Source organism: Sander lucioperca, chromosome 23 (genome assembly GCF_008315115.2).
Source record: "Sander lucioperca isolate FBNREF2018 chromosome 23, SLUC_FBN_1.2, whole genome shotgun sequence".
NCBI lineage: Eukaryota > Metazoa > Chordata > Actinopteri > Perciformes > Percidae > Sander > Sander lucioperca.
This window is the reverse complement of record NC_050195.1, coordinates 18640777-18657053: the sequence shown is the minus strand read 5'-3', so window position 1 is coordinate 18657053 and position 16277 is coordinate 18640777. Positions and strand designations below refer to the sequence as shown.

At 41.6% G+C, this 16277-nt stretch overlaps 1 protein-coding gene across 4 annotated transcripts in view; it reads left to right on the top strand.

The window, feature by feature from the left end:
• The window catches only part of lmbr1 (limb development membrane protein 1), a 41230-nt gene that overhangs the window by 12700 nt on the left and 12253 nt on the right, over window positions 1-16277 (top strand). For all 4 annotated transcript variants that reach the window (XR_004896446.1, XM_031292900.2, XM_031292899.2 and 1 more), the window contains exons 6-12: window positions 5396-5522; window positions 6153-6221; window positions 6354-6418; window positions 6692-6764; window positions 10801-10890; window positions 11978-12054; window positions 12526-12603. Coding sequence is in view for 3 of the 4 variants with exons in the window: in XM_031292900.2 (XP_031148760.1) it covers window positions 5396-5522; window positions 6153-6221; window positions 6354-6418; window positions 6692-6764; window positions 10801-10890; window positions 11978-12054; window positions 12526-12603 (579 nt within the window). In the remaining variant the exon portion in view is untranslated. The remainder of the gene's footprint in view (window positions 1-5395; window positions 5523-6152; window positions 6222-6353; window positions 6419-6691; window positions 6765-10800; window positions 10891-11977; window positions 12055-12525; window positions 12604-16277) is intronic.

The window sequence follows — 16277 nt, the reverse complement described above, 5'->3', positions numbered from 1 at the left end:
CATAAGGTTTTATGTGGCATTTTAACCTCCTGTGCTAATGTTGTGGCACTGCGAGGTCCTTTTGACTGCGGAAATGAAGTGAATGATGAATATCACTACTAACGTTGTAAGTCAGCCTTTTCATGTGGCTGTGTTTACTTTTGACGATGTACTAAAAGACGCCACCAGAATAAAGATGGAAATGTGGATGTTTTTTTTATGTTAACTGTTCAGGTCATCAGAGGCTCTGTCACCTGAGTGATTAATAGTTTAACAAATTGTCCAAATTGTGGATGAATCAGAGCGACTTAGGGTCTTGATGTCAGATGTTATGATCTAGCTTTATTTGCTGCTGTAAAATGTCTCCCACTTTACTGCTTCTCAAATCTTTGCAGAAGAGCTGCATCACTGAAGCTCATTATGTAGTTCAGGTCTTTTGGTTCTGATGATGTTTTACAAACCTATATAGAATGGTGTATTTGTGCATGTCGCATACAAAGTAGTATACTAAATGAAGTATTATGTATGGTTTAGCTGTTGGGAAAGACAGTTTTACTCTTTTGAGGCTTTATAAAGCATTTGTGTCTTCACACCACCAGTAGATGGCATTATAATAATGAGAGCCATGCCTGTCATCCTTATTGAGTTGATCAGCATGCTCTGAAAAAGACTGGGAAGACATCAGCACCAGCCTTTGTTCAGCCTTCTATTTATATCAAGGGACTTAACTTGGCTTGATAATTATACATGCGGGTATGATGTTTTGAAGCTATATTTACTCACAAACAATTAGATCAAGGTATATAAAAAAAAAAAGTTTTGACAATGACAACTTTCTGGTCTATTTCAGTGTTGTCTAATCCTATTTTCTTAGCACTAATGCTCAGATGTTTATTATGTTGAGCTAAAAAAATTTATTCAGTGTCACAGTCAATTATTGTAACTTTAGACATAGCAAAAACCTACGTCAAGAAATATAAATTGTGTAAAGTGTGCTTTGCAGTGAATAGTCTTTTGGTCTTACCCACAGTATTGAAATGTGTTTGATCCTGAAACGAGTTAGAACGAGTCTGACCCCCTGACTGACCCAGCAAAGGGGCAACAGGTTTCATCTGGTAGTTAAAGAAACTCCTCATCAATCTCATCCTAAGCCCTAACCCGCCAATGATGAGAAGTGTGTTTATTGTGGAGGGAGAGGAGGGGAGGTGTAGGGGTAAAGAGAAAACGTCTCGCCGAGCAAACCCGCGTGGTGTTACTAAGATACTCCTCTTTGTTGGAGCTCCACAATGGGGGCCTGGATATTTATTTCAAATCTCCTGCACATGCAGACATTTTTCCCAGGCCTTCTTTCGGGCAGGGCCAGCCGGAGAATATAAAGTGGTGTTTACATACCTTCCTTTAAGGTCACAATGTCTCCCTAAAGCTGCCTGTTACAATGTTCGTTACCATGGTAACATATTAGTTCGAGCTGGGAATTTAAAAAAGAACAAGCGAGTTGCTCAGGATTTTTTTCCCCCTTCCTCTCGTGACTCAGTTTTTCTAACCTAAGTGATAAGTTCTGAGGCTTTACTGATTGTGTTCCAAATTCTAAGCAGTTTTTTCAGATTTTTAAAGCGAGATATTGTCTATCATACATGTAGACTGATTTACTACAAGTCATTTACATTACCAAGTAGGGAAGAGTATTATGTTGATAGACTACATGTGTACTTGTGTACTTGGTCCTAACCTTTCAGAAAAAAACGGCATTTATTCTTTGAAGACTTATCAGTCTGACACCTTTCTGTAATCCGAACAAGCTGTCGTCACTGTAGGATGTCAAATAAAAGTACTGAGGCTGCTTCCTTCATTTAAATGTTTCTGTTTTCTGACTCATCTGGTGAATCAGACATGAACTAAGCAGGGAAACGGGGGTTTTAATTCACATCCCAAAACCATGTTACTTTCACAATGTTTTCTTTTTGGCAACATCCACCCACCCCACCCCCCACCCCCCCTCCTCGGTTTGAACGATACGATGTGAAGTCTTATTACGAGTCTTTAGAAGTTAATTTTGCAGCTTTACAGGGGAGTGTCCCTCTCCTCTGCTTTCTGTCTTTGACACGGTCATTGCTCTGTGGCTGACTGGTTGAAGGATACACTAATAAGGTCCCTGGGCATCTGGCATGTCTTTTGCAAAGAGGGCAGTCGTTTTGCTGGGGAGCAAAAAAGGACCCTGCCCCCTCCCTCACTTGTTACACTCTTGGCCCTTGTTCCACACGCCCCTGACAGTGAGCAGAAGGATGGTCTGTGGGATGATCTCTGCCACCGCCTGCTGACCTGCTAAGGATTGATGATGGCAACTAGGAAGCTCCTGCACCACCTAACTCTTCCTTTGTCTCTCTCTCTTATCCCCCCCAACAGTCCTGCACCTTCCCAAGTATCATCTCTCACTCTCTCTTACACTTGTCCACTATTGCACAGTGGCATTCAACTTCCAGAGGTGAACTCTCTGCTGGATTCATCGGCCGAAGCACTACATCAAAGACTGGCAGATTGTGCTTTAGTTTTTCTGCAGCACAGGCTAGGCGAAAAAGCTTGTGAACTGTTTCCAGGCCCTCTGTGGCTTTGTGTAATTGGGTGGATTTGGAGGTTGATTTGTGTGTGTGTGTGTGTGTGTGTGTGTGTGTGTGTGTGTGTGTGTGTGTGTGTGTGTGTGTGTGTGATACTGCATATGAAGCGGTTACTTTTCTCTCTGGCCACGCATTTACACACATTTCTTGGAAGTCTCTCCAGTCTTGTTTGAGCATTGCTGCAGTTAACCAGCCCCTCACTCGATGTCGGTGTGAGGATCAGGGGGTGCTGAATATTTCAGAGCTGCTATATTTAGAGGTAGTTACACATTTAGAATGGCAAGAATAGAAACTTTCAGCGGGCGCTCTGGATGCCAAGGCACGGGTCTTTTTTTCCCTCCCTTCCCTCACCAGTTGACAGTTGTAATCTTTGATACTGTATGTGATGATAGCTTATTTGTATTTTCCTATTTTTATATCCGTTTTTCAAAGCACACATTTGCCCTTCCTTACCTATGTGAGGAGGAACAAATGACTTAATCTTTCCCTTGCAATAATAGGTAAGGATAGACATAACTTTCAGTGTGCAATGTCATGCATGTGGATGGATCAATGAACCAATCTGGGCTCCCAGTTCAGTGTTGTCTTTCGACTGTGCAGTCTAATCACGTCTGACACAGTGAATTGTTCTTCCAGCGAGGCAGCATCCAGGGATGATTGTAAGGGAGGTGACAAGCATTGCCTTTGCCCTAAATGATCTGAATGGGTAATGATTTGAGTCTTATAAATGATTGAGAGACCTATCTAAAGGGAATACACCTACAGCATGGCATGGGCAGCTTGTTAAGGTGGACTGGTGCGCTTGAGTGGACGCACGTCCTGCCTTCGGCTTCTGTTTGTCCTGATGCATCCTTAAGAGAGCGCGTGTGGGACGTGACTGAAGCCCCTGAAAGCATTCCTCTCTCACCTCTCTCACCTCCGGGGAATGAGATGCGCTCAGACGTTGACTCCTCTCCTCCGCCAGTCTATCTCTGTTCTCACTCTTTATTTCTCTCTATTGCTCTCCATCTCTTCCTTTCTCCCTTTTTTGTTTTTTTTTTATTTGGTGGTTTTGAGTGTTTTCCCCACTGCCCAGTTGAGCCGGGCTGTGAGATGCTTGATTGCAGCATCCATCTAGTGAACTCAAAAGTGTGCGAGTGTGTGCAAAGAGCATGAGGCAGTCAGCACAATGTAATGTCCATGTCAGATTTGTGGCTATATTTTTAGTGTATTGATCTGCATTGAGTGCTAAATTTATTGATGGTGTATGGCATAACAGAAGATATGCGTATATAGTTCCCTTAAGATATGTGATGTATCTATCAATGTTATACATTTATTCATAATATATTGCTAAGATGTTTTAGGTTTGACTAAAGATTCTCTAAGGCAGACTTACCCCCTCTAACATTACCTGTGGCTGCAGTGGCTGCAGTGTCCACCTTGGCCACACTGGGGCACTCCAGACCCTACCCACGTTCCTCCCTCTTGTGCTAGAAAATTCGACACTCACTCACTGAGGCTTTTCCAGAATATCATGTAAGTGGAGGCGCGAGTAATTGCTCAGTAATAGCTAAAGGATGCTACGGTGGATTTTCACCACTGACAATGAATGGAGTCTGAGAATAGGCTTATATCACTATCCAAAGCATGGACTGAATGGGTCAGTGATAGTGTGTAGACAAATAATGTTATCAAATATGTCCGTGATGCTCGTATGCTGTTTATGAGAAAGGTGCTTGTAAAAGAGATTTGAGCTCAAGAATGACTTAAAAGGGACTATATTTTAGGTTGCATAGGAAGAAGACCGCTATTAAACAGTGACCCAAATTGTAATGCAAATGCTAAAGGACAGTTGGTTTGGATGACAATCATGAACTGTGTTGGGAAACAAAAAAAAACCTATGCCTTGTCTGATTTAATCTGCAGAATTGAAACTATTTCCATTCTATAACGTAACTTGATTAACAGGGGGAACTTTCAAAGAGAGACCCCCTTCATGTACCTGTTGGCAAATACTGAACAGCAACCGCACAACCATTATGTTAGCTGGTAACAAATTGCTCATATGTACCCAATTTAAGCAGTGCTCCAAAAGCCAGAGAGCCCTTGTTATCCCGTGCCTGGTAGCCTACCTGACATGTGTATGAGAACGCCTATCTATCTTACAGTGCTAGACAGCTTGGCTTTCCAGCAGGGGTGGAAATGGAAACTGTGTGAACAGGTAGAGGAGGACTTTATTAACCACTCAGCAGTTTGTGACCCGGAAAACCCAAATTACCCCAAAACCCTCTCGTCTGCGTGGCCGTGGTGCTAAGGGAGCTCTTAATCGGCCCCAGATGGGAGGCCTGCTCTTGATCGCAGACAGTAGCTGACCCAGCCAGGCTTCATGCTCCTTACAGCACCCCCCGCCCCCCCTTACTCTTTTTAATTTCACCTCTGCCACCACCAGCCCCTGTTAGACCCACTTTATAGACCACAATATGTGTGTATAAAAGAGCTGTTTTACACAGGAATCCGTAGGAGCGTTTATGTCATGTTTGTGTGCTGCGAATGGAAATTATGGTGTTTAATATGAGCGAGGCAGGATGGAGGGAGGAGGGAGATGTCTCGTAAAATGAATCTTGTTTTGTGTTTAAAAAATGATATGGAATGTAGCTAATACCACCTCCCAACTCAGTGCAATGGACGTCAGTTTGATTAATGTGTTTTTTGATGTACATTATTTTGATTTAAAACCCTTTTTTATTATGATACTGATTTCAACTGTATTAGCCAAATCTAATCTTTCTTTTTTTTTTTTCCCTGTGCACTTTTTCTGTCAGGGCATCAGGGCGCGTATTTTAGAGACCTTTGTGATGCTCTTCCTGCTGGCTTTGCTCATCCTGGGCATTGTGTGGGTGGCATCAGCGCTCATTGACAATGATGCAGCCAGTATGGAGTCACTCTACGGTAAGTTTTTAAAGGATTTTATGTCATTTATGCTCGTAAATCTCTTGTTGTATTTGTAACTCGGAGGAACAATTTTGGAAATGGGCTTTTTCACTTCTGGCAGAGTTTGGATGAGAAGATTGATATCCCTCTTATGTCTGTGCATTAACTATGAAGCTTGATGTCCGAGTTGATTAGCTTAACTTAACCCTTGTGTTGTCTTCCCGTCAACCTTGAAAAAAAACACTTTTGCTTTTCCAACGTTTTAAATTGTTACATTTTTCTTCTACACATTTTCAGCGCTTATTTCTACGTCCCATTTTTGTGATATAAAACAAAAATTGAAAATGGGTCAGTGTGACCCGAAGTCAACACAAGGGTTAACTTAGCTTAGCATAAATACTGGAATCAGGTAAACAGCTAGTTTGGCTCACTCCACAGTTCAAAAATACGCCTACCAGCATCTCTTAAGCTCACGTTAACACATTATATCTTGTTTGTTTAATCCCTTCACAGATGAAAAAAAAGGAGACATTGTGGTTTTGCTAGGAGCTGTGTGCTGGAACTAATTCTTGTGTATTTCCCAAAATGTTAAACTATTATTTCCTTTCTTTCTATATTTTATTAAATGAATGTATTTTTTTTCTGTAGATCTTTGGGAATTTTACCTTCCATACCTCTACTCCTGTATATCTCTGATGGGAGGACTGCTTTTACTCAGTAAGCCATTTATTTTCACTGAAAAAAAAACTAAATATTATTGATGTGTTGAGCTACCATTAATTTAAAATTGCGGAATTATTTCATCTTATTGTGGTTAAACAATCCCGCTGTTTTCTGTCATGTGTATAGTGTGTACTCCTGTGGGATTGTCCAGGATGTTCACCATCATGGGCCAGTTACTAGTGAAGCCAACAGTAAGTAATAAATATTTGTGGTTGTTCGGTAAATGGTTTGGTCAGTAGAAAAAAACTAGCTGAAAGACTACAGAGTTGAACTTGAATGCTCAGCCTTGAAGCCACTTTGCTCCTCCATTCAGAAAAATGTCTGCCTCAGTCGGCCATTTAAATGTGTGACAGAGGACTACAAATACATCACCAACTCATCCTCCTATCTGCCATCTCTCCAGTCCCACTTCCAGCCTAATTATAACCCATTTCATCTCTTCCTCCTCTGCTCCTTCCCTTCAGATCCTGGAGGACCTGGATGAGCAGATTTACTGCATCCATTTGCAGGAGGAAGCCCTTCAGAGGAGATTAAACGGTATGTCTGTGGAAGACGTGTTGGCACATTATAGGGGAGGGGAGGGGTTGACTGCCCTATTGGGTGTGATGGAGCGTGCCACACTGGAATCAATTAGCATTGAAAATTCAGACACACACACACACACACACACGCTCACACTCACACACGCTCACGCACTGGCAAAAAATCCACACACATTCGTCAGTGGCCTTTCCCCACCGCCGTCTTACTCAACTTTCTGCTAAAGGGCAAAGCAGCCACATGGCAAGGACCATATTTTATGTTTAGGAAGTTTTTAAGGATCCATTTAGGACACTTCAGGGTCACTGTCACTGCTGATGAAATGATTGCCTCATTTAATGTCAGGCCTAGAATGGTAGCCTGGCTATTGGATGGAATTCATTTCCATCCATCTTTTACAAGACCTTTTGGCTTGGTCCTGTGGACATTAAATCAACATTTAAGTGACTTCTGAAAGGAGACAAGGAACCTTGTCCCGTTCTCTGGATTTGGGGCACAAAGGGGAAGTTTAAGGATGGTGAAGATTATTATTTTTTTTTTTTTTTAGCCTGCATTTCCTTTTCATGCCCAGCCCTCTGTGTTCCCAAATTCCTTGTTTGACGTTGAATAATCTCAAAAAGCAGGAAGTATTTGGGCCAAATTCCAAAACCTACTTTAATATTAACTCAAGCACGCAACCAAGTGTACAGATGCGAGTAAATAAAGAGGATGAGCGTCTTTTCAAACCCGGGAGGTAAGGGAGATCGCTCCTAGATTACGCATGTTTTTGAATGCCACACCAGCCACCTTTATAGACTGCCACCAATGCGTATGGTTCCTTCAGGCTCGTTTCACACTGCCCTGCTTTGAACTAACTGATAGAATAATTGTAATCTGTTTCTTATCTGCTCCAACACTGTTTGATCTTTACAAGTCTCTGAGGCAAGAAAATAACTGTGGTCAACATCTTAATGTGCGCACTGAGGCCAAGCTGCAATCTACTTTTGCCTGTTATAAAAGTTGGAAATTGGAGGAAAAGGAGGATGTTGACATGAATTATTTTATGCACACACTGTATGTACATGCACACGCTCAACATTTATGCTCACACATAGGTGAAACTGAAGGCTAGAGTGGTGTCCCTTTGATCTGCTGAGCGCGCTGAGTAGACTGCAGTTCAGGAACAGTTCACAGGACACACTCCAGAGGCGAGCAATGTTGTCTTCTTGCTTCACCTGTGTGCGCTCTGCATCTAACAGATTATACTCTGACCTATTCTTTGTTTGCAGATGTGGCCTGTTGAGCCACATCAGTTGATGCATCAATGTTTATTTACATGTCTGGCCCTTTGTTGTCCTCTCTCTACATGTAATTGCCCATTTGTAATGACATTGTTGATATTTGAATCTTACAGATCAGAAGGTTACGACATAAATTGGCTGATTTGACATGTCTGTTTTTCTTGTCAAGGGTATGATGAGCATATGCACAGTGTTTAGAGACATGCCCCTAGAACTATTAGATAAACAGCTGACACCTAATTTATGAGAAACCATTTTTACAGTTTACTTACAAAATGTTGCACCCCTTCTTTACTGCTTTTAAATGTATTGAGGCTTGACGTTTACAAAAGTTATAGATATCCCAGACAAGAGGTCATTTTTGAAGTTATGTTTTAAGCAAAAATGCCAAACTTTGCAGAAAGCAATAATGACATTAAAGGAAAAACAGTGATGCTTATGTTTGAATCACAGAATAGTGTGCACAACTGGCCTTGCTTGTTGTTGAATCTTCTATACTGTAAGAACTTTGTTGTGTCTGTGCCTCAAAGTATTCAGGTTGAAGGTGCTAAGGCATCTTCCAATTATAGCCTGCAAATTGTATCCAATAAAATAATCATTGTGCTTCTGATCCTTTGGGTTATTAGCTTAGAAGGTATTTTAAAAGTGCAATCTAGTGAGTACATAAATGTACTGCAGTGCAGGCACTTTGGCATACACACTTGTCCATGCTGCCCTCTCAAGACCCTGATCTGCTGATAGCAGAGCAACAGAGGGCCTGTCCAGATGCCATGTGGCACAATGACCTTGCCAGCGCCTCTGTTGTCTCAGCATGGTGTTTAGCATATGTGTGGATGACGTAATTTTTCAACTGTGGTGAAGGTTGGAGAGGATACGTTGAATTACTCTGGGCCTTCCTGGCTGCCAGAAGCCTCACTCAGCATCTCTGCCTCGCTGTAACTCAGTCTTTTACTTGATGCTGCCAGCAGAAGGAGAATGAGGATATATTTAACTCTAAGTTTAGAGTGATGTCATTAAAGATACTGCAGTTGAAATTCTCCCCATTTTCCTCTACAATCCTAAACAAGTGATGATATTGTTCTTTGTCTTTAGATCTGCTGTTTTTCATGACGTTTAAGAACCTACTGTTAATTTGATCAATGATTTATCTGTCCTGGGTGACTGGTAAGGCCATGTTTGGATATGTTATGCATAAAGGTGATAGATTGGTTCATTTGCGGCTGAGCAGATTTGGCTACCCCGAGGCACAGTGTTCTGTTCGTCTTTGGAGAAAAAGAGGTGTTGAACTGTCCGTGACATTTCCTGTTGTGTTGTGACTGCATTTGCTCGGAGGGTTCAAACTTTCCCCTGCTTAGATCCTGGGACAGGTGTCGGCGAGGGCACAGACAAGACTGTTAACCCTCTCTCCCCGTCTATCTCATCTCTTTTGCCTACTTAAACCCAACCAGACAGGGCGTGTCATAATAACAGAGGAAAGAAAAAGGTTTGATCAAAGTGATTGGTCCTTCACTCCTGTAACAAAGATGAAAGATGGTATTTTTATTGCACGCTAGTAATGGTGTAACACTGAACTAATTGGTCTTGATCTGCCAATCACCCCAGGGGATGCAAATGGATACTCTTCCACTAAGGCTCCTAGGGGCCTCTACGCTAGAGCATCAAGCTGGAAGGAAAACAGAGTAAAATAGATAAATTAGCCTTAAATGAGCCGGCCTTGTGGTTTTCCTGGAGAATCCCTTGCTGTCTTCTCCAGCCCACTCAACCAGTTGTGGCATGTGCTAGACAGCTCCTGACACAAGAGATTATTTTTTACTTGTTTGAGATCACATTGTTATGTTCTGAGCAGGATTACTTGTTTTAATGGGATTTCTTAATAAAGATAATAGGGGTGCACGATTCAGAAAATGTCATGATTCGATATCGATTTTTAGGCTCAAGATTTGATTCAAAATCAATTTTCGATTCAAAAACGATTCTCGATTCAAAAAAAACGATTCACAGTATGTAAATGCAGTTACTTTTCCCATGTGATTGCAGTAGACATACAATAAAAAAAAAAATGAATCGATTTTTGGAATTCTATGAATTGATTTTGAATCGGTAGAGCTTGAATCACGATACGAATGTGAATCGATTTTTTTGCACACCCCTAAAAGATAAATCAAATGCCATATGCTGAGGTAAGACGAATACAGTGAGGAGTTAAAACTACTCTTAATTCGGATATCGTCTTATATTCTTTTGCTGATTTAGTGTATCAGAAATGTCTGAAAATACTGTTTTCCAACTGAATCAAGAGTGTCTTGAGTGGTCTGGCAGATACAGTATACATGTCACTCATACAAGTAGTGCTTTAGTATCTGTTAAAACAACATTAGAGCTGAAACAATTAGTTGATTGACAAGATATATTCACTATTTTGATAATCGATTAATAACTGTGGTTGTGTAATCAAAAATGTTTTTGGTTCAAGCTTCTCAGATATTACATTTTTTCCTTGTTTTCTTTCTTCTGTGTTTTCTATAATTTAAAATGGAATAACTTTGGGTTTTGGACTGTTGGACATGACACAACAAGACTCTCAGAAGTAGTGATTGGCATTTCTACAATTCTTTTGACATTTCATAGACTTAATGATTAATTAATTCACTGAAAAAATTATCTGCAGATTTATCGACAATGAAAATGCAGCCCTTGACAACATCTGAGCATGCAACAAATTTAATTAATATCAATGGTTTCTGTTTCCGCAGGATCGTCCTCACACACTTATACTCGAGGGAGCTTTACTCACCAGCTAAACAAAGAACTTGACAATTTTCGAAATCAGAGAAATAAATTAGGTAAGTATTTGTATTATGGGACAGGGCTGATACATTCTCTTAAGACCTTGAATTGCCATGGGAATATATGCCAAGAAGTTAGCTTTTTACATATTGCTGACAGGCAGCCGCTTTCTCCCTGTCTGCCTTAATTTCCTAATTTGGACTTGGACCAGAACTGCCTGATAATTTTCCATCCATTTTAGGATATTATAAATGAGGCCTGAGCCTTTTGGGGAGCAGGGTGGGGGGAGGAGAGCACAAAGGCACTTAGGATATTGGACAAGATGCAAACTTTATATTGTAGCAAGCCTTTTAGTGATGTCATTAATTTAGAAGGATGGTGCATATAAAGTGCACTTGGCAAACTTCTCGGGCAGGCAGGGTGGGTGCACTTTGAGAATAAGGAGGACTAACAAGGTTGGAAATAGAGAAAGAAAGTCAATATGGCAAGGACTAGAGGGTAGTCAGATACACATTGCAGGGTACTGTGGATGTCCATAATAGAAGAAATAGTGCATGTGGTCTACAAGCTGTCAGAAGTGTCTACACACATGACACATGAGCTGTTGAAAGAAGAGGAAGATGGAAGACATAAACTTGAAACGTTAAATCTGGCTTGGAAGAATGAGGCACGGTAGTTGCTCACTACACACACACACACACACACACACACACACACACACACACACACACACACACACACATTCTGACCAAAATATAAATCACAGAATTAATTTTGTTGCATTTCTTTTTATCCAGGATTTATTATTGTTTCCACTAATTAAGGCAATGATGAGTGTGACTAATTAAAGAGGAAGAGCATCATTTTTGAAGGTTATGAAAGGTATATTACCTGGAGGGGGGTGGTTACGATGAGAGGTGAGATTGTGTCTCACGATATGTTGTACCAAACCAAGCTGTACAAACCCTGTAAATAAAGCCAGAGGGCTTAAGGTTTCAGTGTTTGTCTTTGATGAAGACATATTAATTAACCAGTAGTGGAAAGTGGTTTGTATCTCTGAATCTCGCAATTAAAGAGTTGGTTATACATATATTTCTTAAGAGTAATAACCTCTTACTTTGGCTCACTCTCATTTCCCCTCAGAGAGAAGAAAGAAAGCATCAGGTTGGGAGAAGAACTTGTTGTATCCCATGGTGATGCTGATCCTGCTCGCAGGAACGGTGAGTGCTGGGACTGACCTATCATTAAGCCCAAACTGTTTACGCATGGCGTATACAGCCTGGCTGGTGGCCATTGGGACAAACCCCATCCTCTTAACAGTTGGGCGTGGAAACTACTTTTGTTTAATAGCTGTTTAAGACAATGCTGAATAGCCACCTGCAACAACTGTGATTTTCAATAGATTATAGTGTGGGAATGCTATTTATGCTGTCTGATATTGTTAGATGAGGCAGGAAGACCATGTGAGACGCATGGCACGTGCATCAAACAACCCCCACATTGTTCAGGTTTTGAGAAGCTTAATGTTGGAGCAGTTTACAATCACAAGATGGTTATTATGCATTACCATACTTACAGCAAGGCCCCCACAATTAAATTATATCATGATGCCGGATACTTTGGGGATTTGATTAATGTTTTTATAATTATACCATGTGTAAACAAATCTTTTTCTTCCTCTCTGTATGCAGACAATCTCAGTTATTATGGTGGTATTGAATATCCTCTACCTTCTAGTGGATGAGACTGCCATGCCCAAGGGGTCCACGGTAAGCCTACTGTCTAACCTAAGTACATTCTTACTTCACACACACACACGCCCAGAATGTAAACTGCAGAAGAGCTTGCCTATCAGACCTGCCATGTTGCTGGCGGAGACATAAATCAAATTCCGGATATGCTCAGATGCTTGTAAGAAGAAAAGGCATGACCAGATGTTAATCAGGCTTGAACCTTGTGCCTCTGGTTTTGTTTTGGAAGCTCATTGAAAGTCATTTCACAGCAGCGTGCAGATTCAGTAAGCTCGCTACGTGTCTCAAGTCCACAGTCGGTGACATAAGCTGCTTTTCCTCCCTCCTGCAAAGGCAGACAGGGCCAGGTTAAGGGCTCTTACTGTGAGGCAGACAAACTGAGTGTGGAATGGCTCTCAGAGATTCTCATCTCCGCCTAACATGCAATGTGTTTTAAGCCGTCCTTATCTGCAGTGACAGAGGGGCGTGCATGCGTGTGCTTGTATGTGTGTGCGTTTGTGGTTGCATTCTTGTCTGAGAGGGGGCAACATAATGTATCCTATTTCTCCCTCATTTAATTTCGTGTCTCTCGCGGGCATCTGACAGAGCTGCCCTCGACATTCCAATTATTTTATTGAGCAGAGATGTTTTTTTTGGCATGACGCGTCGCAGAAAATCCCCCAAATTACACTTGTCATGCAGCTTGAAGCTGTCCTCCCTGACAGTGTGGCCCCACTAAATGGTTTATGCGTTTGTTGAGCTGGATGGATGCCACACCTCTGATCTGACAGCACCACGAGGGGTGGGGGAGTCTCGTCCTCCAAAACAATCGATACTGATGTGATACATCTATCCAATCCGTTAACCCTACCCTCCAGCTCTCGAACTCTCTGCCCCTCTAGCACAGAAATTCCCTTGCAGTTACCCGCACACTGTATGGAAGGAGATGAGGACAGAGGAGAGAAAGTGATAGCAAGAAGTAGAGAGACCGGCTGGTTTGAGGTCTGGAGGAGGTACTGTCGAAGCAAAGAGACTGTGGGAAAGTCAAATGAGGCCCCGATGCGCTGATTGTTGTGGGGGGGGGGGGGTAGCACAATGGAAGTGCCCTGTCAATGTTTGTCTTCCCGTCCTACCAAGCGTCCCGCCATAGTCCTTAGCATACTGAGCAGTGCCCCAATTACCTTTACAGAGCATAGGATGGAGATGGAGAAGGATGATGAGGAGCTAGGAGAGAGGTAAGAAAAAAGCAGGGAAGAGAAGCAGGTGGATGGAGATGAGGAGCAGAGATGCTGTAGAAGCAACAAGGGGAAGGAGGAGGGGAACTGGAGCTGCCTCTGTCAAAGGACACTGTTTTACAGCTTGATGAACAAGCACCAAGAGGGACCAATAAAATTGTTACTGCAGGCCTTTCTCTTTGGTAGCCACAACATTTGACACTGTATTTTGTAAAATGGACAATTAGCTGCAACTGGACTGTAATTTTCACCTCACTAAAGTTGCCCTTCTCACACAAAACTGAACCTTAGCTATGACCTTTCAACTTTTGTGAGTGAAAGTGAATGTAAAAAAATATCCATGCTGGCCATGATAATGTGAATTAATCTTAAAATCTACAGCCATGATGCTATTAGGTTAGCACCCAGCAGAACTAGGGGGAAAGGTTCAATTCCATTTCAGTTAATATATCAACATGTCATCACACCATTTATCATTATCATATTCATCACTTATTATTTAAAACTAAATATGGGAAAATGATTCCTGCACAATTTGACAATATGGTCTCACAGTGAGAGTGAATGTACCTCTGGGACTACTGTTCTACTACTCTTTGGCGATAAATGTCTGTAGCTCTACAGAAGAAAAAAAAATTGATAAATTATGTTGACATCTTTATGGCAAGAATTGGATTTAAATATGTGAAACTACTCTGGCCAAAAGAATAGATGGCACCACTCATAATGGCTTGAATTACTTCAATGAATAAAGATACAGCCTCAGTATGGTGGTGTCAGAGCAAACAGTATGTCCCAATGTGTCTTTGGAATCTCTCCCATTTTTGATTCAGACATCTAGAAGGAAATATATAAATTAATGGATTTATGTCTATAACAATACCACCAACCTCTACATTTAGAGCAGCAGAAAATCATTCTGACTTCATTATTTTTGACCAGGGATTCAAAGAACGGGTAGGTTTTACGTGGGGCAGAATGTCAGTCAACTCAGCCAGTGGAAGTCTTGAATGTGCAAGCTCCACAACTGGCTTTGCCACAGAAAGATACTAGTGCTCTATGGGCGGTAAAGAAAAAAAACTGTTTTGATTGAGCGCCATCTTGGACCGTGGTGTCCATTTTTTTTTAATTCATCCATGGTGTCAACATAGCAGGTTATTCTTTGTAAGATCAATCTTTCATTATACTGTAGGTGCAAATGCTCACAATTGGATCACTAAGTCAATGCTGGTGTGGTCAAATAAAGACATACAAAGATGTAGCCCCCACCTAAAAAAAAAACAATGGAAAGTTAGGGTTTAAGTTGTTGATCATGAAGACTATAGTTCAGAACAGATGCATTTGCTGTAGGGTGGTTCCCACTCAAACGTCCAGGGGTCTCATTTATGAAACTGCGTAGGATCCTTACTAAAAGTGTACGTACTCCCCAAAAGCCAAAAATGGCGTACACCAAAAGAAAAAATCTGATTTATAAAACCGTGTATGCGCATCTGTAAGCAATGTTCCCTTTACAAACACAGATTACCCACAAGTGTGCGTACGTGGATCAGCCTCTTATCCTGCCCTGTACACGCCCATTTTTAACCATAAACGCTCAGGAATTGCTGCAAATTGGATTATAATTTCGGCCTGTTCTCGCACAGTGTATGGAAACCTGATCTATAGACTACCTATATTAATAATACCGTCCAAAATGGCAGGCATTACGGCACTCGGGACAGCTTTGATATACTAGACCTATATGATAAGATTTAACAGAACTATATATTATATCCAAACAAGCTTTAGCAATAAAGTTGAAGATAATATATAATATTTCTATAAAACACTTAGCTGTCTTCCGTTTCCCTCTGGAAACAGCCGGTTGCCCCCAGATTGGCGAGGACCTGTATTTGGACCGGGATGGCACGGTTCCGGCGCGTTACCCTCTCTACTGGACCCAATTCAGTACATAGATCCAAGAGCACAGCTTTAGGGAATTTAAATCGGCATATTAGCCAGTCATTGTTGTGGTCCCTGAAGCCTCTTTCTCTCCTGATTCTTCCATTGGGGGTTAGTCCTCCTGCAGTGCCATCATGCAGCATTACGCACGGGGGTCACCGCAGTATTTATATGTTTACAACAATTGTAGACACCTTGCCAAAATCACAGCATCAACTAGTGGTATCCCCCACCCCGAGATACAATTTGAAGACGAAAGTCTAACAGGCAAACACACTTTTCTTCATGCAGGTTTTGTCACAAACCGTATTAAAATTCGGACTGATAACGAGGACATTAAGTGTAACGATTGCGCGAGAGCTTAACGGCTGTATTTCCAGGCTTTGACATTTGTAGTATTAAAGATAGATATTTAGTTATTTACACGGTGTTCTGCCGTTATCTAATGCTAGGGTATTTGATGCTATCCTGTATTCCATGGAGTCGGGCCATCTCCTCCTGCGCTCCGTAGCAGACAATGTGACAGCGAGACAGCGC